General features: G+C 33.4%; 1 protein-coding gene across 7 annotated transcripts; it reads left to right on the top strand.

Moving 5' to 3' along the window:
• Positions 1-27,257, top strand: KaiR1D (Kainate-type ionotropic glutamate receptor subunit 1D). 7 transcript variants are annotated; one of them, XR_016316637.1, is made up of 19 exons: positions 1-259; positions 11,202-11,278; positions 12,316-12,471; positions 13,057-13,241; positions 13,579-13,736; positions 15,463-15,604; positions 15,909-16,076; positions 16,145-16,165; positions 16,400-16,552; positions 18,592-18,810; positions 19,292-19,542; positions 20,432-20,611; positions 21,702-21,839; positions 22,608-22,806; positions 22,931-23,162; positions 24,360-24,475; positions 24,906-25,061; positions 25,636-27,010; positions 27,046-27,257. XR_016316637.1 is itself a non-coding variant. In XM_089703625.1 (19 exons), exons 2-18 carry the CDS (start codon positions 11,203-11,205, stop codon positions 25,366-25,368), a joined length of 2,562 nt encoding a protein of 853 aa, XP_089559751.1. In that variant the 5' UTR covers positions 1-259; position 11,202; the 3' UTR covers positions 25,369-25,383; positions 25,636-25,691. The 7 variants fall into 7 exon arrangements, 6 of the variants coding, with proteins under 6 accessions (XP_089559751.1, XP_089559752.1, XP_089559748.1 ...); XM_089703625.1 differs by lacking the exon at positions 27,046-27,257 and adding an exon at positions 25,357-25,383 and having other exon boundaries at positions 25,636-25,691; XM_089703626.1 differs by lacking the exon at positions 27,046-27,257 and adding an exon at positions 20,931-21,062 and having other exon boundaries at positions 25,549-25,655.

A 27,257-nucleotide genomic window follows, 5' to 3' on the forward strand; every position in this document is an offset into this window, starting at 1 on the left:
GGCGGCCGTCCCTACCGGCCTATTTACTTCCAAATTCATTCACGATTCGAATTTTAATCGATACCCACTCGATCATAATAATCAAATCGAGTTAATCACATAACAACTACGCTAATCATTCGACCCCTGAAATTGACTCCGTTTTAATTACAACGATTTTTCCGTTTCTGTGATTGGTGTTTGTGAAGTGTTTTTAATATGAACGTAGCCTAATGAAATCATTATGAAGCGATGAATTTACAACCGATTAATTAAACAGGTATGTATTTACAAAATACGGTTTTTTAAATACGATTTATGTTGTAAAACTAAAGGCACGACCTTGTTAATGTCAATGCTGTTTACTTTATTAAATTAGTGTTTTAACGGTTCGTATTAAGAGCGGAGACTGCGTTTGTGTAATAAAATCTAAGTGTGTCATTAGAAATGTTTTTGCTATTGTGGATCGAACGCAAAATTAGTGCAATAATACAGGCTGTAGCTGAGCTCCCACGCTTAGATGTGATTGATTTGATGTTGTAAAAGCAGAGCAAGGGAGGTTTTTGTACGAATAAGTATACTTTATCTAAAAAGTTATTGTCTTTTCCAATTCTATTACACGTGCGCCAGTGTTTGCTTTACAACGTTATTTAAACCACGAATTATAAACTAACTCAATAAGTTGCTTACTATGGAATAAAGAGTATCGGATTATGTGAAATACGATACTTTATATCACGAGCAAAATAATGAACGGATAAAGCGGATATTAGTGTAGAATTATCAGATAGGTACGTCCCTAATGCATTATTAATTTATGTAGGTTCATTTTATTTAAAAATCGTTAAATATTTGACCCGCAAATGAACGAAACATGTTTATTTTTTGCTTCTTATAAAGATTAAATTTTAATTAATTTAATGATTTAATAAAGGAACAAAATAGACAATGAGGTTTTAATAATCAATGTTAGGCAAAGGATCTATATCAAAAGAGAAAGAGAGCAATTATTAAAAAGAGATTAATTTAAATAATAACTTGCAACTTATTCACTTCTCATCAACACTATTGCAGACTGTGCTTTCAATCTAAATTAAGCATTTAGCAAATACTAAGATGCATTACATAATTATTCAAGGGATAAGAATAAAGTATTCTACAGTTTAAAGGATTCGAATTCGAAGCCTTTATTTACATCTTGAATTATTTTTGACACCCACGACTTATTCATGTTGACACGATCCTTATGAGTTCGAATTTGCATTTATTTATGAGCGTATAAAATATTTGTATAATTTACAATGTATATTAGTATATAAAACACTTTTGTTTTATGCAGTGGGGTGTTATTCTGACATTTCCATAGAATGCCAGGCATAAAAAAGTATTATCACAAGAAATAAATGAATAATATTAACTTTGATTTAACTAGCATTATGTATATTGACTTATTTTTCGCTTTTTGTTGAAATATAATTGGGTACAATAATAATAATGCATCAAACATATCCTAGAAGTACTAGCATTGTATTAGTAGACATTAGATTATCATCGTTCAGGAGTATCAATTCGGTTGTTGCATCATAACATAAGAAAGATAATTCCTTTAATTCTAAATGTGTATATACTTATTTTTCTGAACTAGACATTATTCTTATAATAAAATTAATCATTAAATCTTATCTTATCTATCTGTCTGCTCGCGATAAACTTGAGAACTACTGCACCGATTTTCGTTTTATTTTCACATGGATATCTAGTGGTTCTCTACAATATAAACAACGCATCATTTTAATATAACCTATATATCATACTCATATATTTTATTTCCACCCGTGAGTGGAAAGCTATTAAATTTTACAATGAATTTTGTATTGAATTAAGAAGTAATTTTCGTGCTAATTATGATGTTAGTTTAGCTTTTAAGTACTTAGTTATTTAAATAGGCTCTCTAAAAAAGTATCTATGAAACTCTAGTGTTAGTAAAATGTTAAATTATATTCAATGAGAACTTTGCAGCCTATATATTATGAAATCACTGTTACTTCTAAATTCCAGTAATTTGCATTTTATAATAACTTATACCTATAGCAGTGACAATAAGAATTCGTATGTAAAATTTCCTAGAGATGTTATAAAAAGAGATATAGAATAGAATATATGCCTTTATATTCTATTTATATTTTTCTTGTGGCCTTATTCTGAAACAACTTTCCGGGCGGAAAGCTTCCTTCTGCCAATGAATGATATTTCATAAAATTTATATTTTTTGTATAATTTCATATGCTCTTGGTTTGGATTTAAATGTTTTGCAAATGTAGTATTGTCATAAGTTAATTTCTTCTGAAGCTATTAATAATTAAAAGAAAGTTAAAATGACTGTGAATCAGCACTGTAGTGTTTCCTTGATCAATACATTCTATGGTTATAATAGCATAACTATTAAAAACAGCCACTTTAACTTATTTCATTTCGCTGTGACTAACCACTAGCCAACTATAATAATTTCATAATTTATTTTCATAAACTTGGATCTGTTGGACTACACCTGCTACCCGTGCATAATTAGATCTGGATATTTTTATTATTACTTACTCCTTAATATTTTCGATGTACACCTAATGTATAATTATGCCACATTTATTTACATAAAATGAAATAAAAAAAGAAATAAAATATACCTATCGACACTACCTACTTCAAACTCAACGAAAACACAATAAGAACTACTACAAGCTCCATCTATAAGTGCGGGGCAATGGGTGTACTGCTAGTATATAATAAAGTACATAATAACTGTTCAAATACGCTTAATACATAATTCCGATCCCATGCTTTAATTAATCCGGGTCACGTTCGATAACACTTTAATTCTCTAGGCCTTTATACTAAACAGATTTTTAAGCATAAACATTCTTGCCAAGATACTGATAATACTGGCCAAAACATGCAATACTTTACCACAAAATGCTTTTTATCTGTCCTCTGTCAGGGAAAAGCTTTACATTGCCAATTTGTATTTTGTCAGGTTTCTGATGCTGCCAAAAACGCATTACCTTATTCAAATTTGACCTTTCTGACGATTAAACACGACGAGGTTAGCTAACATCAGCTGGGATGCCTCAGAAAATTTCTGCCGTATCAGCTAAATACAATCTCTAAGCAAATGTAAAAAGAAACAACATGCTCTTTCGTTATAAAAGTTATTTATTAGAAAAATGTAATCACTGTAATAATAATTTTATAATCTATACATATAATAAAATCGTAGGAAAGTCAAAACTGTACATTGAATATTTTTTTAAAAGAATACATAATCCATGATCTATAATCGATATCTATACATATAATAAAATCGTAGGAAAGTCAAAACTGTACATTGAATATTTTTTTAAAAGAATACATAATCCATGATCTATAATCGATATAGAAGCCAAAAATATAGTTTTTAGAATTTTTGTCTGTTTGTCTGTTTGTCTGTTTGTCTGTTTGTCTGTTTGTCTGTTTGTCTGTATGTTTGACCGAGCTAATCTCGAAAAGTACTGCATAGATTTACTTCAAATTTTGCATGAATATTCCTAAGAGGTCGGGTGAGGATAGTTTAAACATATTATCATGATATCACCTTCGGGGGAGGAGCTGTGAGCCTTTATTTTTCTTACATATTCCGTGTACTACGACAGCGTACAATCTAAAGACTCATGTTTAAATGTTGGTTTCGAGTAAGCCATGCTATTATCTAGCTTTACAAAATAAAAACTATGTCATTTACGTAATTTGGGCAGAGAAACAGTTAAATGAATCTTAGCAGTATAAAGACAAATTTGAAACAGCGCCATCTATGAAGTGTTAGAAAAATCAAATACACGTTAACTATTGGAAATTAATAATCAAATGACGCATATATAATATGTTGTTTGACAATATCTAGATGGACACTATAAAAATTATGCCATTTAAGTAACTTGGGAAGAGAAACATAGTTTAAAGAATGTAAGTTGTATAATGTTAATTTTGTAACAGCGCCATCTATGAGATTTCGTAAAAATCAAATCAATTTAGATGTTAACACTACCGAATACACAGTTGGAAATTAATTAATAATTTAAATATAATTATGTTATTTATTTAACTCTTTAGCCCATATCTTCCCTTCCCTATAAGGTATATTTCGTGTAAATAATAAATATACTACATTTTTTAAAGTGAGGGTAGATGTTTATTATTTTAAGTAAAACTAGACACCATTAACTACAGTTAATCTAATATTGATTGCGTTCATAAGTTACAATTTTAAAAATCTTCGTATTTTATAAATTTACTAGCTTACCGCCCGCGGGTTCGTCCGCTTTGTCTAAAACCTAATAAATTATATACTAAAACCTTCCTCTTGAATCAGTCTATCTATTAAAAAAACCGCATCAAAATCCGTTGCGAAGTTTTAAAGATGCATACAAAGGGACATAGGGACAGAGAAAGCGACTTTTTTTATACTATGTAGTGATATTATTTTATAAAGCAATTGAATGCCATAAAACCAAAAATATCAAATGCAATCTTCGTGTTTTGTGAATTTTCACCATCATGCGTTCCCACAAAAAGTAAGTTGTTACTTATAGGTATTTATTTTTTATAATGATAGCAATTCATGTTTTTTGTTGGTAGGTATTATATTACACTTTTAGAATGAAATAATAAAATGATGAATTCTTTTATTATTTTGAGGTGCATTGGGAACAGTAGTTTTTGATAAAATTTTATTTGTAAGTAGCTTTTTTTATAGATTTACAGTTAACTTTTGATTTTGTTATTTACTGATTCAATGCTCATAAAATTATATCGCCTTTGGAAGACGATTTCTGCTGATATTTTTACAACACCACTTGAAAATTGATGATTTGATGGTAAAGATAGTAGCAGCGAGGATTAAGTGGAAATTAGTAATCATCCGCTTCGTCAATTTTTGACTGAAGTTAATGTCCAAAGTCCAATGGTTCAATCATTGGAAGTATCTCGGGAAATTTTGGAGGATATTTTTCAGGAAGGAGAGGAGGGGCAGCCAACCACATATCAAACGACTACGTTTTAGTACCGAAAAAAATGTTATTCCAGATGAAACGTAAATTTTGCACTCACAACTGTACAAGTAATGTTTTTATTTTGACTTTGCGGTTATCTGATTATAATATTTATCGTTATGGCTATCGAGGTACCGACTGTACTGGGATCAGAGTACATGATACAGTTCATCATCCAGGATTGCTAAGAGCATTTTAACACTGAAAAAGATGTTTTCTTTGAATCGTAGTTGCTTCATTTATTTATTTTTAATCATTTTACATAATATGTTTTATATTTTATAAATATAATATCATTTTCATTATTTAAGTAGATAAAATAAATTATGTAACGGTTTTATAAGAAAACACAGTATATTTATTAGGCGACGGTGATTTCTTCCAGGCAAAAGATATTCATCAGCTCAATAAAATTGAATAGTATGTTGTTAGTTATTCTTTAGATTCACAATTGTAATGAGCATTTCCGCAAGCAAGTTGTATCGTAGTTTAGATATATTATCATAGTTTTGACATATTAAAGTTCCAACAAAACCCTCAAATTTTTGAGCAGGGTTGATCAAGATAATTTGAAAAATGTGCCGTGTTAAGTATTATAGAAAAGGTTAGTTCGTTGGTAATTATTATTTCTTCTTCATTTACATGTTGTTAGTAAAAATAAACTTTGACTAACAGTCAAAGTATATTTTAACTAATACTACTTAATATCTATTATACCTACTTATGTTCAGTATTTATCTGTATTATTCATCATCATCAGCCCATATACGTTCCCACTGCTGGGACACGGGCCTCCTATGAGGGTACAGGCCATAATCCACCACGCTGGCCAAGTGCGTGTTGGCGGATGACACATGTCATCGAACTGTTTTAATTCTTCGACATGTCGGTTTCCTCACGATGTTTTCCTTCACCGTTCGAGCAGTGGTGATGTTACAACATGCGCAGATAAATTGAAAAATCAATTTATTTCCTGCGCGCTCGCCTGGTCTCGAACCCCGGACTTATCGATTCGAAGTCCGAGGTCTCACCACTGAGCCACCACTGCTTATCTGTATTATTATTGCTTGGTAATTAATATATTTTCATGTCGTATACCTAATTATAAACATAAGTTTGATGTGTAATTAGCTGGATTTATTTTTACACACTCACAGACTTATATTTTATGTTAAAAGAGTGTTAATAGTGTAAAGCGCGTCACACACGGTGAAGATACTATAATATTGTATCTTAAGATACTGTTATACATATTTTATATCACAGTATCTTAACGCATCCGGTATCAGCGTTCGGACCATCATTTTTAGGGTTCCGTACCTCAAAAGGAAAAAACGGAACCCTTATAGGATCACTTTGTTGTCCGTCTGTCCGTCCGTCCGTCCGTCCGTCTGTCAAGACCCTTTTTCTCAGGAACGCGTGGAGGTATGAAGCTGAAATTTATATCAATTACTCAGGTCTACTGTCCCTTGAAGCTGTGAAAAAATCAAACTTCTAAGCCAACGCAATCAAAAGATACAGCCGTTTATGCCGCAAATTTTCGACACTTGCAAGGGAATCAAAACCTACAGTGTGCTTCCCGTCAACTCAGAATCTTGAAATTTGGTACGAAGCAACGTCTTATAGCATAGATAAAGGAAAAATTACGAAAACCATAAATTTTTAGTTACATCACATAATATATATTTTTTTAATAATTTTAAACTTACTACCACGGAACCCTCGGTGCGCGAGTCCGACTCGCACTTGGCCGGTTTTTTTTCTTTTTGTCATTGCGTACTAAGACCCCTGTAGAACCGCCATCCTTTTACAAATGACGCGAAATTTTGTGGGTAATAAAATATAACAGTATCTTAAGATAAAATATTATAGTATCTTCACCGTGTGTGATGCGCTTAAATCATGATATTTTTTCACAATTAATAATAATCCTTTTTTCTAATGGTGTTGGCATTAAATTAAACCGCGCTGTCGTTTCGTTCACAAAAAATGATGTTATGAGGAGCATATTCGGTCCTCATATCATAAAAAATCTGTGCGAAAACAATAAACACGTGTGAGGCCCTCACGGCAGATCGGGGCGGTCTGACGCGAAGTGGGGACAGCGTTGTCACTGTATCGCTCTTGCCACGCTGTTCAACAGACTTATTCGATAGTTCAGTTTTGTGTTAAGACCGCTGTGACAACCAACCCGTGAGACAACCAAACCCGGTCTCCCCTACTATCCCGTGAGACCGAAACCTTCACTGAGAGGGTATGACGTCTCACAGCTGATCGCAAACGGCATATTGTACTATCCCGTGAGACCGAAACCCTCACTGAGAGGGAATTACGTCTCACTACTGATCAGTGATCACGACAGTCATATTTTATCTCGAGAATCTGAAACTTTACTTAATATGAAGACCGTTTGACAAATAATAGGGTGCATCATAATATTATTCGATCTCTTGAAGATGAACATGAGTATAAGCAATGACTAGAGTAGGGACGCGAATATTACAATTATACAGGGTGTCCCAAGAAGTATGGATGAACTGAAGCCAGGAGGTAGAAGACCTAGAGGGCTATCCGAATCACCCCCATGTGTGTTATGCGATTTTTCGTAGTTTCGGAGTTATGACTCTTTTTTCAATTTTTCACCTATCGCCGAGTACGATGATATTTTCACTCATGGTGACGTCAACTATTGCGCTAGATGCTTGATTTTTTTTGTGTGCTAAGCTGAAAGATAGGCCAATTCAGTATGGTAACACTTACTATCGTTAGATCTTCGAATGGAATAAAAAAACGAATTAAATGCCAAGAAAGATAAAATTACCCAGTATGTTCACAACTTCAAGGGCCCATAAAAAAATAAAATCACATAAGAAAAGTTTTCCGTTTGGCTTTTAAAAACTTGCTCTATCTATCAGGTAGCTACCCTGAAAATTTCATTTTATTATTCAGAAGGCTTCAATCGAAAAATTGAAATCTAAATGTGGTAAGTGCAAAAATTTTATTAACATGATGATCATTAAAACCAATAAATAGGTGTTTAGTTACCAGAATTTTTTTTAAAATAACCCCGCTGTTGCTCAATGCAAGTGTGACATCACCGTAAAAAGTTGTCTATTAAATGTCTTTATGCCCTTTTATAATTTTAAATGGTTTCTTCTGCTACTATGAATTTCCGGGCTATTTCGTCCAAATTGTGGCATTCTCTCAAGTAGCCGAGGTCTATTTAGTATCCCCATTGAAACAAATCAATTGGGTTTAGGTCGAGGGACCGTGGAGGCCAGGTTTTAAGGCAAGCGTCACCGGCGCATGCGCAGGCTGCAACGACCAATTCATCTTTCAGGGTATCTTTACCCTTTAGCCTGGCCTGAACGGTCTCCGGACATAAACCATATTGATTTTTTTCCGTGGGGATACTACAAAGACGAGAGACTGCTACAATTTGGACGAAATAACCCGGAAATTCATAGTAGCAGAAGAAACCATTAAAAATGATAAAAGGGCATTCAGACATTTAAAAGACAACTTTTTACGGTGATGTCGCACTTGCACTGAGCAACAGCGGGGTCATTTTAAAAAATTCTGGTAATTAAACACCTATTTATTGGTTTTAATGATCATCATGTTAATAAAATTTTTGCACTTACCACATTTAGATTTCAATTTTTCGATTGAAGCCTTCTGAATAATAAAATGAAATTTTCAGGGTAGCTACCTGATAGATAGAGCAAGTTTTAAAAAGCCAAACGGAAAACATTTTTTATGTGATTTTATTTTTTTACGGGCCCTTGAAGTGGTGAACATACCGGGAAATTTTACCTTTCTTGGCATTTCATCCTTTTTTTTATTCCATTCAAAGATCTAACGATAGTAAATATTACCATACTGAATTGGCCTATCTTTCAGCGTAGCACACAAAAAAAAATCAAGTATCTTCCGCAATAATTGATGTCACCATGAGTGAAAATATCATAGTACTCGGCGATAGGTGAAAAATTGAAAAAAGAGTCATAACTCCGAAAATACGAAAAATCGCATAACACACATGGGGGTGATTCGGATAGCCCTCTAGGTCCTCTACCTCCCAGCTTCCGTTCATCACTACTTTTTGGGACACCCTGTATGAGACAAGAACGATTAATAAGTTTGTTTAGTGAAAGATTAAGAATTGAAACTATTCGGTCTCTGGAAACGGACGAATAGCGAGAGGCCCGTCTTTCTGCAGACAGATTTCGTCATAGTCTTAATGACTTGAGGTAAACAATCTACGAATTCGGTGGTGTGGTCTGACAAATATAAAAGTGGGTTTGCTTATAACCTCACAATTGATTACAGATCATCTTCTGTAAAGGCGTAGTATGTTCTTTTTGTAATGCTTTAAAGTGTAGTAAGGAGTCGGCTTTCATTTGAAGATACACCGGAACCTTTGAAATCACTACTTTTAGAGGAACATACTGTGCAATGTAAACTGTTATTAGACAATATTCTCTCTTATAGTAGCGCGTTTCAAATGATCCTTTGGTGCTCAATAATTATCAGAAGGTCCGTTCATGCTTACTTTTAAGATACAAGGTCAATTTTACCATTTGATAGGATCCCTTTTGCCTGTAGGCCAACCTAAGTTTGTTTAAATAGGTATATTTTGTATTCGACTACAACGAATAGTGGAATACAAGAAATCAATATTTCTCAAATTTAAAACTGAACTCATTTCACAATTTTAGAACAGGTTAATTCGTATGTATGCAGTTTTAAATCGACATTAGAAGCTTTTCCTCAAGATGGTGATATCGGCACTCAGGAACTCCCTGGACGTGTTATAACGCCCAGGCTACAGTATTACAAATTTTTCCTAAAATAGAGCAACGAATGTATTTTCGCATAGCAACGGAGGGGAACTCGCAGGGGGTCAAGTGACGCGTCACGCGGGCCACTTACCACAAACATGCTTAGTTTGTGGTACCGAGCGCGAAAGATAGTCATCGTGTTTTTAGTAAAGTTACTATGTTAACTAACGTAATTTAATACTTAAGTACATATTCTATAATGGTGTGCTCAAACTGTTAATCTACATTTAATTTAGATTATTATATTTTGATACTAAGTAATGTAGAATTTAAATCACATTCATTCATGTTTTCTTCAGATTTTAAGATTTTCTTATCAGAGTGTTCAATTTTAATGTAAGTAGTTAAATTTTATAAGAGACAATAATTAAGAACATTCAAAAATAAAGTGTCACGTATTTTTTTTAAACGACGAATGACGAAAAACGACCTAATCGTGGACGAAGTCGCGGGCAACAGCTAGTAGTAGATACAAATACACGTATGCTCAGTGCTCATATCTGATGATATTCATTTTTGTATGGGATTATTTATATTCATGCTTATATTCAAACTTCAAACGAAAAATAATAATATCGCAAGAATTTTACAGTTATATTGTTTAATCTGAATCGCAGCGAAGCGTAGGTCGATGAAGTATTTTATAACATTTTTATAAATAAAACTCTAAGAATATTTTTTATGTGCCTTTAATAAATCGTATCATAATCTATACTAATATTATAAAGAGGAAAGGTTTGTATGTATGTATGTATGGTTTTCACGCATAAACTACTGGACCGATTTTGATGAAATTTGGCACAGATAATCTTTAGACCCTGAGAAAGAACATAGGCTACCTTTTATTGCGAAATATGTACCACGGGCGAAGCCGGGGCGGACCGCTAGTATTATATATACAGAAAAGATATAAACAGAATCATAAGCAGAAAATATTTTTTCACAAAACACGAATAGGATCATTACCGATTTGTATTTCTAAGTCTTGTCTTGAAATACTAAAACTAAGCTAAAACTATTACTAGTCATTGTTTGTCCCTATGTCTACGTGAGTTGTTACAAAATGAAAACTTTATTCATTTGTTTCAATGAATTATTTAAATGCTTTCATAAATACGTCGGTGTAATAATAATAACAAATGGAGTTTATAACAGCTGGTCCCATTTGCAGAGTCTGTGTTGAAAAAGTAGGTAAATTATCTCACGGCATGTAAGGGTTAACAAATAATGCCTTCGTATTGCTTAACGAAAATAAAACTTAGGTTATTGTAAAAGTTTTTGTTTTTATCTGTTGTTACAGAATGAGAGGAGCGAAGGCAGTTTTTCTCATTTTGTTTTTCGGCCACCTCTCAGCGCTGCCTGATACGATACGAATTGGTGAGTCTACTTACGTTATAAACCTATCATTTTTAATTATCATTCAAAATTAACAGTTGAATTTGCTCTGCATTCTATAAACATATATTATCATTTTAAAGTTGGCATATAATAACACAAATGTATGGGAAGATTACAATTTCTAGCTGATAGTGATTGTGCCAAATTGTATTTTGTGTCAAAAAAAACCTAACCAAGCTAATATTTACATTATATTATAAGCTTCACAAACACTTTAACTAATGAAACAACATTTTTTGAAGTTTATGTTGCGCTCCGCGCGGTTTCGCCATTCAATTATTCTTACTTATACTACACAATTGTTTCATTCCAATTAAACTTGTATTTTACTTTTCTCGCATTTAAGATATTCTTGTTAATTAAATTTGGTGTTGTAAGAGACATAACTCTTCGTTCTGTGGATAGGCTTGTTCTGGGCATTCCTTTTCACCGCACACACTTCTATGGCGATTCCTTTGCGGTTACTGCCATTAAACTCTGGAATGCCTTGCCGATAAATATCAGACAAGCCCAAACGCTATCCACATTCAAAAGCCTTGTCAGGAATCATTACTTGAATCTTGCTTTTGACTCGGGATAGTATATTTTAGCTCATGATCTCTCTTTCGCTGTAATTTGCCTTTTTATACATATTATATTATGTACATGTATTACGATATGTATTGTATGTATTTATTTTACTTATGGTATGTATATATAATTATAGGTATATACGTATGTATATATATGATATCTATTATTATATCTATTTATTATTTATAGTATATTTATTAGTATATTTTTTTTTTTCTATTAGTTTTATATTACATAATTATTGCGTATACTTTTTACCCACCTCCTTTTTTTCTATTATGTTATCCCATCATCAGTTGGTTGCCTGGAAGAAATCACTTATAAGTGATAAGGCCGCCATCTGTGCTGTGTCTTCTTTTAGTATAAGTTTTCTTTTTGTAATTTTTTTTGTTGGCAGTACAATAAAGTATTTAAATAAATAAATAAATAAATAATTGTAACAGGGGGTCTATTCCACCCGGAGGATGATAAACAAGAAGTTGCGTTCCGATACGCCGTGGAAAGGGTTAACGCGGACAGGGCTGTGTTGCCTCGAGCGAAATTACTCGCTCAGGTAGAAACAATATCGCCTCAAGACAGTTTCCACGCGTCTAAAAGAGGTTCGTACGATACGTAGATAAATAAAACGTAGCAGACTTCGGTGTGAGCTCAATTTTCTTTTTGTGTTACTTTAATAGCTTTTATACAACTCTCGTCTGCGACGTGTGTAGTTTAAATTATAAGAGAAACTTTAATTTAACAAAAGATGGGAACGGAACTCCTGAAATTATTTTAGCGTTTAACATGTAATTACGTGTGGTTTTTATGTAAAATGTGTTAAGTCGTGTAACTATTATTAATACTGCTTCAATTTAGTTTAAATGGAACGCTTAAAGACGCTCAACATGTCTACAGCGAGAATTCATGTTGAATTATTTTAAACAAAAATAGGATAATGTAAAAAATCTAAATAAGTATGAATTATTGAGATAAAACATTATATTAGTTCAAACCCATTATCGTAAAAAAGACAATATTAAACTTTTTGGAGAAAGAAACTACCATTTTACTAACCATAAATTTGTTGTTGTTTGGTTTAAATTGGAAACATTTCATAAAAGCAGATTTTTACCAAAAAAGTAATTTAAGTGCTAGATAAAACACGACAATTTCAAAAGCAAGCAATACATTATCTATTGGTATAGTATGCCACCTCCTACGGAGTGGAGTAGCTGCTATCTTCGGACCGCAATCTGCACCCGCAGCTGCACACGTCCAATCTATATGCGACACAATGGAACTGCCCCACTTGGAGACCAGATGGGACTACAGAACGAGGCGGGAGTCCTGTCTCGTCAACTTGTACCCGCACCCAGCTGCACTCAGCCGCGTGAGTTTCTACAAGCTATGCTACCCTGGTACCTCACCCAATTCTCGAGGTTTTGGTGGTTTAGTTTTCTTTTCTATAAACTGTATAAATAAAATCAAACTATTAAAGTATTTAAAGAGCTCCGTGAAAAGATTTAAAAAAGTGACTCAATAAATTTTTGATCAAGATTTGTGAATAAATACTTCATCGAATTGACTGAATAATTCTCATATACAATGAGAAATGTGAAGACTTTTTGCCTTTAAAATATTGAATATTAAAGAGTTCGATTGACTGTAACGTCTATACTAAAACTTATTGAATAATAGAACAGACCTTAATACAATATTTCTTATAGGCATACGTAGACCTCGTGAAAGCCTGGGGATGGAAGTCGTTCACAATAGTTTACGAGAACAGCGACGGTTTAGTTCGCCTACAGGAATTACTGAAAGCCCATGGGCCATCCGAACTGCCGGTTGCGGTTAGACAACTGCCCGATTCTCATGACTACAGGTTAATTAACATGCTGATTAGTTATTTATGGCTCTAGTTTAATTTTGGCAAGATAGTATAGAAGGGTAAAAGGGAAATTACAATTTTCTCGATGTAAACTTTTCATGTTTTTTGGTTTGAATAGATAAGCAGTAGCTGTTTTTGAAATTTTTTAAATATTTCGTTTTTAAATCAATTATTGTTTAGAAATAGATAATGTAATAATAGAACATTCATTAATAAAATAAGAGCAAATAAGAGGTAGAAAAACTATAGTTCTTATTCAAAGAATTATTATTATCAATAGCATGATGATATTCTTAGAATCAAATATAAGCAATACAACACTTCGAAATAACTATCTTCCACAAATGGAAGGCATGATTAATAGCAAATTACTTCAAATTAATATAAATGTTCATTATTTGCGAATATCTGTGCCACGAATTCCAATATCTAGAATTGCGAGAGCTGGCGTTGTCTCTCTTGAGACCTATTATGATTTGCCTTAACTACCTAACATCTAAATGAATTACAATATTACGCCGATTTGAATATTATAACAACATTAACTAAAATTTATTGTATTGTAACAGTGTCTTCAAAGCTATTAAATCTGATTTACTGATTTATATTTAGCCATTTGAAATTATTTAGTCCATGAGGGCCGATTTTTCAATCCCAAGATAAACAGTCTAATAACTACCCCTCGAATAGATTTATTCAATTATTTATCTAACTCATAACGGCTCGCCTATTTTTCAATCGTGATTTATTTGATGAATAACTATCTGACCAAATATTTCTATATTGGCAGCTCTGCTCTCGGAGTGGCGAAACAAACATATTAAATTAGTCAGGTTAGAGCGGGATAGAGTCAACTCTTGCAATTTGTCAACAACCGTCATTATGACTCACGTCAGGAGTGCATTTTAAGTTTGTCTTGTATTGTTCTTGTCTTCTATGATTGTTGATTGTTGTTTTGATTCGAGTAAAGAGTTTGGTTAAATTTGTGTTTCAATTTATTCAATTATTTATTTTACGATGGAAATGACATACTTAAAGGCAGCGTTCGGCAAATTTTCAATGGCATGGTCATCAGTACTATCAAAAACATCAATTTCAATATGATTTTAATTGATAATAATTATATAGAAAGAGGTTTAATTGTTAATAATTCTACGCTCTATGTTATGACATACGAAAATATCCCAAATTTGACGCGTCAGTTGTCAACTCAAACGCCTAACCGTCGAATAGCGCGCTATCTGGCCTGTTGGAGCGGTAAATAGATTTATTCCTCAAATAACGTAGTTATTCGATAGATAAGTCCTATTCGTCTATTGAAAAATTGAATATTTTGTTAACTGAAGAATAAAGTCTATCTAGCTGTTTATCTGGGCATTGAAAAATCGGCCCTGAAGATATTATATTGACGTAATAGTAATCGAAGGAGTAAATTTCGGTGGCACAATATGATCACAATTGCTTTTCAAACATACTGATATTATTGAACGTAACCGAACAATTACTTTCAATACTTTCACAGAAAAATATTCATAGAAAAATAACGAATAGCAATGAAATAATCTACCAAATAGATTTTATTCTTGAGAGCGTTATTGCGATTCATCGACACAATGAGGCCCGATCTCATTCTATCCTCACATTTGCTCAATAAATCTGAAATAAACATGTTATTGTTGTTTCTTTTCGCACTTTCGGAAAGCTATCGTTATTTTTGTAGGCCACTTTTGAAACAAATAAAGAACTCTGCGGAATCTCACATTGTACTCGACTGCGCTACCGAGAGGATCAGGGATGTTTTACAGCAAGCGCAACAGATTGGAATGATGTCGGATTATCACAGTTACCTCATCACGTCTTTAGTGAGTTTACTTATTGTTTTCGAACTTCGCTTTAGCACTTTTGGCTTTAAAACTGTGTAGATTAGACCGGTTGACTGATTTCGTGAGCGGACTAAAGGTACACGTTTGATGTTAGTAGAATATATTATTATGTTTTGCTTGAGTAAAACTCATCCACATATCAATTATGTATTTCAAATAACATTTAACCAGAATTCATGAAAAAGCATTATTACTATTTTGCTCTTCAATTCCGATACAGATCATTTCAATGATAAAATTTCCTTATTCATATGAGTTTGATATTGAATATGTTATTATTTAGGATTTACACAGCGTTGACTTAGAAGAGTTTAAATACGGTGGCACTAACATAACAGCTCTAAGATTACTTGATCCAGAAAGGCCCGAAGTACAGCGAGTAGTCAGAGATTGGGTTTATGATGAAGCGAGAAAGGGAAGGAAATTACAACTGGGACACACCTCGGCGAAGGTAATTTCGTTTTATAATCCCGTATTTGTTTACGTTCAGAGAGTTAATATCGTATTGTTTGTTCGCAGGAAAATATGACTTTTATTAAGGTGAGTTTCATTTCTATTTGAATCATGTTTTATTAATTTACAATCCTATACTTTATGAAGATACAAAAAATTAAAATGCTTAAATAAAGAAAATGATACTAAAACAAATGACTACCCACATTTTCAATACTACACTCACAGATAAAATCTTGCTTAAAATTTGCCTCGAGCGAACCTGTTGCTGAACATAAGTATTCTTTAAGCACAAGGTTAATGTGTTGTTTTTCCATAAAGACTGAAACAGCGTTGATGTACGACGCTGTCCATTTGTTCGCGAAAGCGCTGCACGACCTTGACACGTCGCAGCAGATTGACGTTCGGCCTCTCTCGTGTGAGGCGGAGGACACATGGCCTCATGGATATAGCCTGATTAATTATATGAAAATCGTGAGTACTACAATTTGATATGATAATCTTTTATTGCACTCAAAATAAGAATAAGCAACATAAAAATAAGCGAAAAGTGACTTTATCGCTTGCGATATGGTCCTAAGACTTTGGTCTAGGCGATCTCTACATGTGGACAATGAATGTATTTGCTTGAGTAACCGATGAATGCTTTAATGTTAGTGTTAAGTGTCGAAGTTTTAAAGTACTTTCAAGTTTGGTGTGCGTTTGTAGAAATTTCACCTATCTGTAAAATTATATACCTAACTATACACGTTCGCTAAAATATTATTACATAAACTTTTTTGCGATACCTGGATGGATTTCATTATAGATAAATCTTATCAAGGTCTTGCGTGAGCGTAGTGCTTTAGTATCTCCGTTTTGTTCATTCTTACACGAATTTTTAATCTGTACTGAAAGTGATTTATTAAGGTTCTTGCCAAACCTTCTATTTTCCCACTTAAAAGAGAACGCTAGGTTTTTGGAACATTATAAATGTCCGAAACAGTAAATTATATTGACATTTGATATTTAGTACATCCATCTTTTACCTAGTATAGGTAGGTAATTAGTTGGTTTAAATTTTATTATTAAAAATTGTAATAATAAAATCTAAATAGTAAATACCTTACCTACACCTTAGCGTACCTACATAAGTGTCAAAAGTGAAGTGCCGCTAGAGTCATTATGTAAATTCGGTTTTATCACCTCACCTTTATATTATGAATAATATGTTACATACGAGCTGTTATTTAAATTTATTATAATTTTTTAAGTATGGAAAAAATTAACAATTAGTCCTCAGCAAAAACTATTTCACAGTTTAAAATGTGCTTTACGTATGAAATCGTATGAAAACGGAACAAACTTAATTTATATTGTTTAAAACCTTAAAACTTACGCGTAGGTACAAGCAAAACGATAATTATGCTTTTAACGTTTAATTACGAAATCCCATAAAAGTTTATTTTAATTATCGCATTTGGTAAAGCATACAGAATGTTTAATTTAATAATCGAGTTCAAGATTAGTATTTCCTTCAGATATGAAACATTTCTTGCCCCTTCATAATGTACGAAAAGTTCTAAACATTTACGAAGTTTTGATCTTCCTGGTTGTTAATGAGGTTTTATTATCATGGAATGTACCCTAACCTATTCATTTAGGTAACATGTCGTGTCCCCATCATTAATTTCACCCACATCTTCAAGGGATCCTTTTAAAGGAGAGCGGTTAATTTAATATAACACAGTATTCTATTATATTCAAATACATAAATATTTGAAAAAATATAGCAGTAAATTTACATAACATTAAAAATCTTGCGAATTCTTGAGGATTGTCTATTTTTCATTTCGTTGATTTTTAAGCTATTGCATAGCTTCTATCGCGGGCCTTGAGCGCGGGGACCGAATCCAGAAATTCCGTAACGAAAATAACCTCACGCTCCACACTCCGACGGGCACGGAGGTGTGGCTTGAAGGCATGCTATGCAATAGCTTTACCGCGGCAGTCCCCGAGTGCCACACGTCTTTTTATTATTATTTTTTTTTTAATTTTAATCGAAAACCTGTAAAAGTTCTGAAAAAATCACGTTTAATTAAAAATATTGATTCATAAATTACAGAGCGTTAAACTTTTATACTTATACTTAATAGAAGTCCCAGCTTAATCGGATAATGAAAAAAAAAAGATAAAAAAGCCCCCAATCCTTTTATCAGAGTTTTGCATTAGTGATTCAGTTCAGTGATGTGATTCATAGGAAAAGTGTTATTTATAATTCATAACATATAATAATCTTTCCATCTTTACTTCCCTTTCTACTATAAATTTTCCGCTATAAACGTGACATGAAATTTTATTACATATTTAAAATCGTTACGCACTACGCACAAAAGGCATAAACCACAAGATGCCTCGTTACGCACTCAAGATTTATCAGATTATATTTTGATAAAAGTATTATATATTTTATGTTATTCAATCTTCGACCCGAAAAGTTTCATACTAAATTTTTCATTCCATTCAACAAACAGGTAGAAATGAAAGGTTTAACGGGAGTTATAAAGTTCGATCATCAAGGTTTCCGCAGCGATTTTACCCTTGACATAATAGAGCTGACGAGGGACGGCCTACAAAAGGCCGGGACGTGGAATGCATCCGAAGGTGTCAACTACACACGGTCTTACGGCGATAACCAGAAGCAAATCGTCGAAATACTCCAAAACAAAACGCTCATCGTCACTACGATACTGGTAAGAAACAATTTTGTGCTACCTCATTCACTGGAACATTTTATTACTCCCCCGTGTCACACTAAAACGAAATTAGCCCTGCTAACAGATAAATTCACACAAAATTTCAGAGGAAAGTGGAAAATTATTTAAATCAAAAGGTATTTAATATGTATATTTTGTCCACTTATTGGAGGTACGTGCTTTGTTACATTTTGGAGTTTGTAAAACTGCGTTAACGTAAATTTTTATTTACCTTGACGCAATTTATGAAAAGATAAATGGAATAGGTATGCTTATTTTTATTTTGCACACTTACACGTTGACTCGAAATATTTTGTTCTGCTATAACATTGCAAGATACGTTTTAGTAACATAAAATGAAATTCTATTATTCATTCAAAATATCATTTAAAACAAAAATCTTATTCGTGGACCTAACGGCGTGAGTTAACAATAAACAACGTTATAATCGCACTAAATTCTCACATCTATTCCCTAGAGCTCACCCTACTGCATGCGAAAGGAGGCGAGTGAGAAACTGACCGGCAACGCACAATTCGAGGGCTACGCAATCGATCTAATTCATGAGATCTCAAAAATCCTCGGCTTCAATTACACATTCAAGCTGGCTCCCGATGGTCGATACGGCTCGTTCAATCGCGAGACCAAAGAGTGGGATGGGATGATTCGCGAATTGCTGGAACAACGGGCCGATTTAGCGATCGCCGACCTCACTATCACGTATGACAGGTAATTGAATAAATGTTTTGATATATTGAACTGGAATTCAATTTTAGGATAATGCCGAATTGTGGATTGAACTTGGTGCGAAATAACAGATATGGAAATTTTATTCGGATATTGCTTTGTTTTTGAAAGAAAAGTATAAAGTAGATATTTGATATTTTCAACGTTTCACTTTGCGCAGAATTTTATCTCATATTTCATTATTTTACACAAATTACATTTTAGATATTATGATCGCAGACAGAAAATAGAAAGTTGTATCCATCTTATTGCATTAAAGTTTAAAAGAAAATCTGAGATAATTTAAAAATGTCTATAAGAACTTTAAAAATATTATATTATAGCTTAAATTTCTATGCTCCTTGTGGAATTCAAAGGAATGTTGACTAAGTTAAAATCTCGTTAAAGTAACGTAGCAAATGTGCAGCATGTTAATAAAATATCATCTAAGTATTTACAAAGAACTTTTGTAGTCGCATTACTATACGTCTTTAGATATTGCGAAACTCTTTGAATTTGTCACCAAGCTTCATGTTAACTCCGAGGTTCATTAATTTAACTGCTCCGGGCTACGCGCTAATGCACATGTCTGGGTCTATGTTAATTTCCTCTGTTGGAATGTTGTCACGTGTTTGTTTAATTATTTAACGGTTCATATTTTTCGCTTCATCTTTAAATTACTTGCTCTGCAGGATTTCTACATGTTTTGGCATGTAATTTCAAGCTTTCTTTTTTCTACTATGTATTAAATTTCTCAAACTCGTGTACATGTTGAGGTCGCTTCATAGTAATAACTATTTTCTTTTCTTCGTTAAAATTAACCTGCCTTTGCCAAGTCAGCCGCAAAATCCCTGTTCCCTAAAACTAATAATATAAACAATTTCTACACCAGAGAGCAAGTCGTAGACTTCACGATGCCGTTCATGAACCTCGGTATATCTGTGCTATACCGCAAACCGATCAAGCAGCCGCCCAATCTCTTTTCCTTCCTCTCCCCTTTGTCTCTGGACGTCTGGATCTACATGGCAACCGCTTACTTGGGAGTGTCCGTTCTTCTGTTTATACTCGCAAGGTAAGATTTTTGATATAACATTGCATAAAAAAGTAAAAAAAATAACAATAATTATTATATTAATTAAGTTATTGCATTTCCATACTAAAAGTTAACTTTAAAAATTATTTGGATACAATATTATTATTAAATATACAACCATCAACCAAAAAATAAAATAGCTGATGCATTCTTCTAATTGAATATGTTTTTTACGTTCTCACAATCAACTTTTTATTTGAATGCTAACTGTAAAAAAAATCTTTTAAAAATATTACAACGTAGCGTAGTTTTATTCCAGTTAAAATTATTTTTGTGTGTGTTTCAAACAATTCATTAGGTTCACTCCATACGAATGGCACCAATCTCGCACGGCAGACGGTGAAAAAATGGAGAATATATTTTCCCTAGCAAATTGTTTATGGTTTGCGATCGGCTCGCTCATGCAACAGAGCTGTGACTTTTTGCCCAAGTAAGATAGCCTGTATCACAATGGATCTCTTTGATATTAGATACAAACTTGTTGAATGCAAGATTGTTTCTGGTATTATATATGGTGACCACAGCGAAGTCCACAGGAGTGATAAGTACGAAAATTCAAATCAAAACTGAAGTGAACCAACACAATAGAACCATCTAGATCATTTTGGCTAACAACAAAGTAAAGGCATTACAAGATGCAAATGTAATGTATTCAGATTTAGAAATGAAATACCGACTCGAACTTGTACGACCTTAGAGGTCATTTACATCAATCACATTCAGTATTTCATTCCAACATATTTCATTAATACGAAGTATAATTTAATACGAAGCTGATATTCTAAATTCCTGATCGCAGTCATATTTTCTGAAAGATTATTTTAAAGTAACAGCGAAGGTTTCCTTGTTACTTATTATAAATTGATGTAAAAATTTAGTAATTTTGGAATTTTGATGTCTTTGATTTAATACCAGCCCATTTAAAACAGACAATATCAATTCACGTATTCGATCAGTAAGACGTTCATTCAACTATACCTGCGTATAACAGACACCGTGATCAGTCGAAATCCTCCGTAACGCTTCGGATACGGAGCTTCAGTGAATGACGGGGTATATTTGGGCGCAGGTTCAGTCCGTACGAGTGGGACAGTCCCCGCAACTGTGTTGACGAGCCGCCAGTCCTGGAGAATCAGTTCACACTGTTGAACTCGCTATGGTTCACCATTGGATCATTGATGCAGCAAGGTTCGGATATCGCACCGAAGTAAGTCAACTGGAAAATCTATGCCAGAAATCACCGCACTACGAAATTGAATTCACAAAGGCTCAAAAAATGAACAACTTCCATTCAATTCAAAGTACTTCGTTAAACTAATTAGTTACAAAGCGACCACAGCCCTTTGTGAATTTCAAGTTTCGGTGGCCGCTTAGCGACCAATTTAAATAGAAACGTGTTGGCGATTTCAACTATCCCAGGTTTTTGCTAGATAGTTAACAGTTTGTTATTTAGTTGCTAATTGATTTTGAAGAGGAATATAAATTTTTTCGCACCACAGTGCTTCGTAGTATCCATAGCTTGCTGCATCAAAATTATAATTCTTAATTAAATCAATGTTGTTGTATTTTCTATCCCTGTGTTCGTGGTCTTAGTAAAAGCTCATAATTCCAGTAGTTATGAAATTGAGTTCAGATAATAGATTAACTTGTGCTAACTATCTTCCGATGTAGTTGAAGGCTTCAGTATATAGTTCAAACATTGCTATTAAATTGTGAATTTCTTTTCAAATATTCTCTTTGAATAAGATAGGGATTTTACTGAAATATAAAATAAACATAACTTTATAGCATTTTTAAAAGATTATTTACTATGAGATAGAACTACCTACTTATATAATATATGTTTAGAGTAAAGGTGCATAGCTACTTATGACAAAGGTTCCGTTCCTTATCATAAGTCAGATTTCCATTTCCACTATAAAGAATAACGATGCTAAACACTGAGTTCTTAATACTTAATATTTTATGAAACCAGAGCTGTTTCAACTCGTATGGTGGCCGGCATGTGGTGGTTCTTTACATTGATTATGATATCTTCGTACACGGCAAACTTAGCCGCTTTCCTCACTGTGGAAAGAATGGATTCGCCAATTGAGAGCGCGGAAGATTTAGCTAAACAAACCAAAATCAAATATGGCGCATTGAAAGGAGGTTCTACGGCTGCTTTTTTTAGGGTACGTATGAGATTGATTTATAAGTCTGCTCATATAAGTATCGTATTCATTGTATCTTAAAATAAATTCAGATATTCCTACAAAATTTTATTTTCAACAACTATAGATACTTTTGTTGCTACAGGACTCAAATTTCTCTACATACCAACGCATGTGGTCATTCATGGAATCTGCGCGACCTTCGGTATTTACGAGCAGCAATAGAGAGGGGGAGGAAAGGGTCATGCGTGGGAAAGGGTCGTATGCATATCTAATGGAATCCACTACCATTGAATACGTTGTAGAGAGAAACTGTGATTTAACGCAAGTTGGTGGAATGTTGGACTCTAAGGGATATGGAATAGCCATGCCGCCTAGTGAGTTCCTTATTATACTATTAAACACGCTGTAGTAATAGGGTTTGTTGTAATTGTGTCTATAATAATGTAAATCACGGTTAAAAGCAAATAAAATTGTAACTTCTTTTATTAGATTAGATTCCTAGTTAATCCTCTTTGTAATAGGAGGAATAACAACCCACAGGTCTCGCCGCTTTACCTACTTAAAATTCCTGTGTAGAAACGGTTACAAACACAATTTTTTCACTCCAATTTTTATTGGTATTCCTTTTTTCTTTATTATTCGTTTAAATAATTCTATTACATTCCCAAGTTAGAATATTATAATACTGTTATTATGGAAAAAAAATTGATTTAGAAGAAAAAAATATTGTGTGGTTTTATGAAGCCACGGTAAAAGTGAAACTGTTCGAACGGTTCCGAACACTGCTTTGTGTAGCGCATGTCGCGTGTCGGTCGGCTGCCGAGTAGGTATACCTACTCGGCAGCCGCGATACACGCGACATGCGCTACACAGACCAAAAAGTTTGAGACGATGTAATAAAAGTTTCACTTTAAAATTATTCGAAACCCAGTTACTTCGCGAATGAAATTTGATTGAAGATCGGCAAAACAATAAGTAGGTACAATACATCGTATCATCATTATTTTATTGAGTTATAACTCCATTTAATTATTAAGCACTATCCACTTTTCCATAGCCGAATTAAAAATTCAAATACCTACTTCTATAGCATTATAGTATCTTATCTCTCTTGGGTTTAATTCCTACAACATTTTGCTTCAGCATGTAGTTTTAAAATATATTCTACGCATTTATATTAGGTACTGACCCCATTTATTTAGGCGTAACGTCCTTTACGGAATAACTAATATCATTTTTAAAACCTTCACGAAAAAGTATTCTTGATTTTTCACGACGAATCTTAGCCGTAAATAAATCGGATCAGTTTATTCAAGCATATACTAAAGGTAGGTTCTTTATGCTAAAAACCCCTATGTACTTCAGTTGAATATAAAAGTATTAGTTAGTCTATAAATATTTCGATGTAACTAGTAAGACACTTATAATTAACTAAAACAAACAAAAATTGCACAATTCTGTTGAACGTATCATTTTATCTACAAAATTAAATCCACAAACGTCCTCAAACGCTACACGAAAACATGCAAGAGCTTATTTCGGTCATTAAATATAAACTTTTCACTTTGTAGATTCGCCATACCGTACCGCTATAAGTGGCGCTGTTTTGAAACTACAAGAAGAAGGGAAACTGCACATATTGAAAACAAAGTGGTGGAAGGAGAAACGTGGCGGCGGCTCTTGTAGAGTACGTTCATGTTAGGCTTTTACGGCATGTTTACATGGCCTACAATCCGAAAGCCTTTTAGTTTTTAAACGCCAAAAAACAGCATGAATTTTAATGATTGTGAACTCAAATTGTGCCATGATCTAAATAGCGGACGTAAATTTTAAGTAGTCTTTCATTGTGGTTGAATTATGCACTACCTCTGGCGGTGTGACGCCTTTGTTTGCCTTTTTCGGGATGTAAATATAGTTCGCAATTTCCGGTAGCTTTTAGTTTTGGGACAGCTAAACTCAGTTTAAGCTTACTAACTGGCAAGCTGAAATATTAAAGTTATAATTTGAATATGAAAAATGTGGCTTTAAAAATAGTGTCAATAGGAATTCTCTTGAATGGTAAAAAGAAGCGCGTCCTCGCGGAATGCTTATTCACAGTTTCAATGTTTCATAAATAGGACGAGACCTCGAAATCTTCGTCCACTGCCAACGAACTGGGCTTAGCTAACGTGGGCGGCGTTTTCGTGGTGCTGATGGGCGGCATGGGGGTCGCTTGCGTCATAGCCGTCTGTGAATTCGTCTGGAAGTCTAGGAAGGTGGCAGTCGACGAACGGGTAAGTTTCAGTGTAACATTTTTTATAGCTCGAACTGGAGCGAGGAGTCAATGACCTTTTATTTTTCAATATTGTTTGTTGTCTTTGATTGACTTTTATATATTGTTTATTGGTCTGTGCTGTAGGGATGAAATATTCCAGAATAGTTTTAGTTGTGAGTTGTTACTTTATTTCACAGAAGCTTATATTCTGTTATGTTCGACTTTTTTTATTAAACATTTTTTTTGGCGTATTATTCTTCAATTTATAAGTTTCATGGATTTTTATTTATGTTTAATGTTTTGTTTTGTTCTAGGTTTATTTTTAAACGACATAGGTAAATGTATGTAAGCATTTGTTTGGCTCATTAATTCTGAAATTGTTTCTTTGTTAATTATATTGTACTATGTACCTAAAACAGCTAGACAGTAGCGCTATTTTATTCCGTAGTCAATACTTCCATAATAAATACTCGGTACTTTTATTTTCACGCTACACTAATCAACAGAAGGAGGAGGTAAACTTTTTCTAAACATTTACTTTATCTGCTCGCCAGTATAAAATCTACTGCGTTCTGTTTACTTTGTCCGTTCAGGCATCGCTTTGCTCAGAGATGGCATCCGAGCTACGTTCTGCTTTGAAGTGTCCGAGCGGGGGGAGCGGAGGGGGCAGCGGGCCGCGGGAGGGGGCGGATTCCCCGTACTTGCACTATGGATTCAGTACTAAGAGCCAGCTGCACTAGCGAGCAGACCGTGCCTTCGCGCCCCCCAGTGACGTGTAGGCATGGGCTGATAACGTACCAAATTTTAAGATTAAACTAAGGACAACGGGAAAACGTAATGGAAATTTTTATCGATTCGTCAACGTCAAGGGACGACATCGGATGACAGCCATTAATTTAATTCTCTCGTCTTTTTTGTTCATTTGATGCGGAGATATTTTTAATTTAGCATGAATGTAATTAATTTATAAGTAAGTTATTATGAATGACCGGAACAACCAGGTTTGTATTGTTCAATTGAGTTTCATTGTGTGCCAAATGGATGAACGAATTATAAAAATATTTATGTACCTACCGTATATCGTAAAATGTGTTTTGCGTTTACGATTGCTTTTTACACAAATTAACTTATACAACTACTGCCGTATTTCAGAGATCAGTGTAAATAATAATATAACTCATATCGAATAAATTAAGATGTAACAATAAAATTGTTGTGACGTACGTATTTTAATATTTTTAGATATAGATATGTTTCCGACTTCAATATATTATGTTAAATGAACTAAAACTTGCCAAATAAACTTGTGCCAAATATTATGCAAGTTTTTTGTAAATAGTAGACACATTTATCTGTAAGAATTCATCTTCCATAATTGTAATTTGAAGCTGCTCATAGCTATTGTAAATACCATTTCATTCAAATAGATTATATTTAAACTGGTTCTTAAGGAATATGAGAAAAGCGTTATTTGTACGTCTAATTACTCAATTATTAAATGAAAGTGCTCACGTCGTGTTTTACAGCTCATTTACACTACATCCGACCGACCACAATGACGTCATAAAAGCGGATATAAATTTTTGTTTATTTCGGTTACCGATTAACATTCAAGCGTTAGAGAAGTTAATATCCAATGTTGGCAATCAACATATTGACAAAGCTACGTATAACAGTATAATTTGATTTGGCTGCCAAATTTGATCGTTAATTCTGATTCTAATACCAAATTGGGCCCGTCAAATTCGTGGCAAATTACTTTTTTTATTGGCCAATGAAATATTCAACAGGGATTTTATTGAACAAATAGTGTACAGTTTTTGAAAAGGATCTCAAACAATTAGAAAATTAAGCCCTGTATTTGTTTTTGTGTATAGTGTGAAGTTATTGAAAGTCTTCATTTTATAGAACCGCTAACATTGGGTCTTCAGATTGGTGGAAATGCGCGAGATAAGTAGAAATAAGTTTGTGGGTAGAAGACATAGACTAATAGATTCTATTAGTCCATGGTAGAAGATAAGATTCGTGTATTTAAAATAAAATTGACCACGGTAAAAGAATTATAGATGGAATATATTAGGTAATTCAATAAAACAACGGAAAGTATTGCATTTGTGACTAACAGCTCAACGTGTGCCAAAACATTCAGTCTACAATCTTAATATATTTTGTAAGTTCATACGTAAATTGACTAAAATTATAAATCGTTTTACTT

Source organism: Colias philodice, chromosome 14 (assembly GCF_061535455.1).
Source record: "Colias philodice isolate Cphi_HAF_F1 chromosome 14, ilColPhil1 Martin Lab GWU primary, whole genome shotgun sequence".
Classification (NCBI taxonomy): domain Eukaryota; kingdom Metazoa; phylum Arthropoda; class Insecta; order Lepidoptera; family Pieridae; genus Colias; species Colias philodice.

Excerpts from the sequence above, each read along its gene's own strand:
- KaiR1D (XM_089703626.1), top strand. The coding sequence starts at position 11,203 with ATGAGAGGAGCGAAGGCAGTTTTTCTCATTTTGTTTTTCGGCCACCTC. Across the intron at positions 16,553-18,591 it reads TGATTAATTATATGAAAATC|GTAGAAATGAAAGGTTTAAC; the intron begins GTGAGTACTACA and ends TTCAACAAACAG. Across the intron at positions 19,543-20,431 it reads CTCACTATCACGTATGACAG|AGAGCAAGTCGTAGACTTCA; the intron begins GTAATTGAATAA and ends TTTCTACACCAG.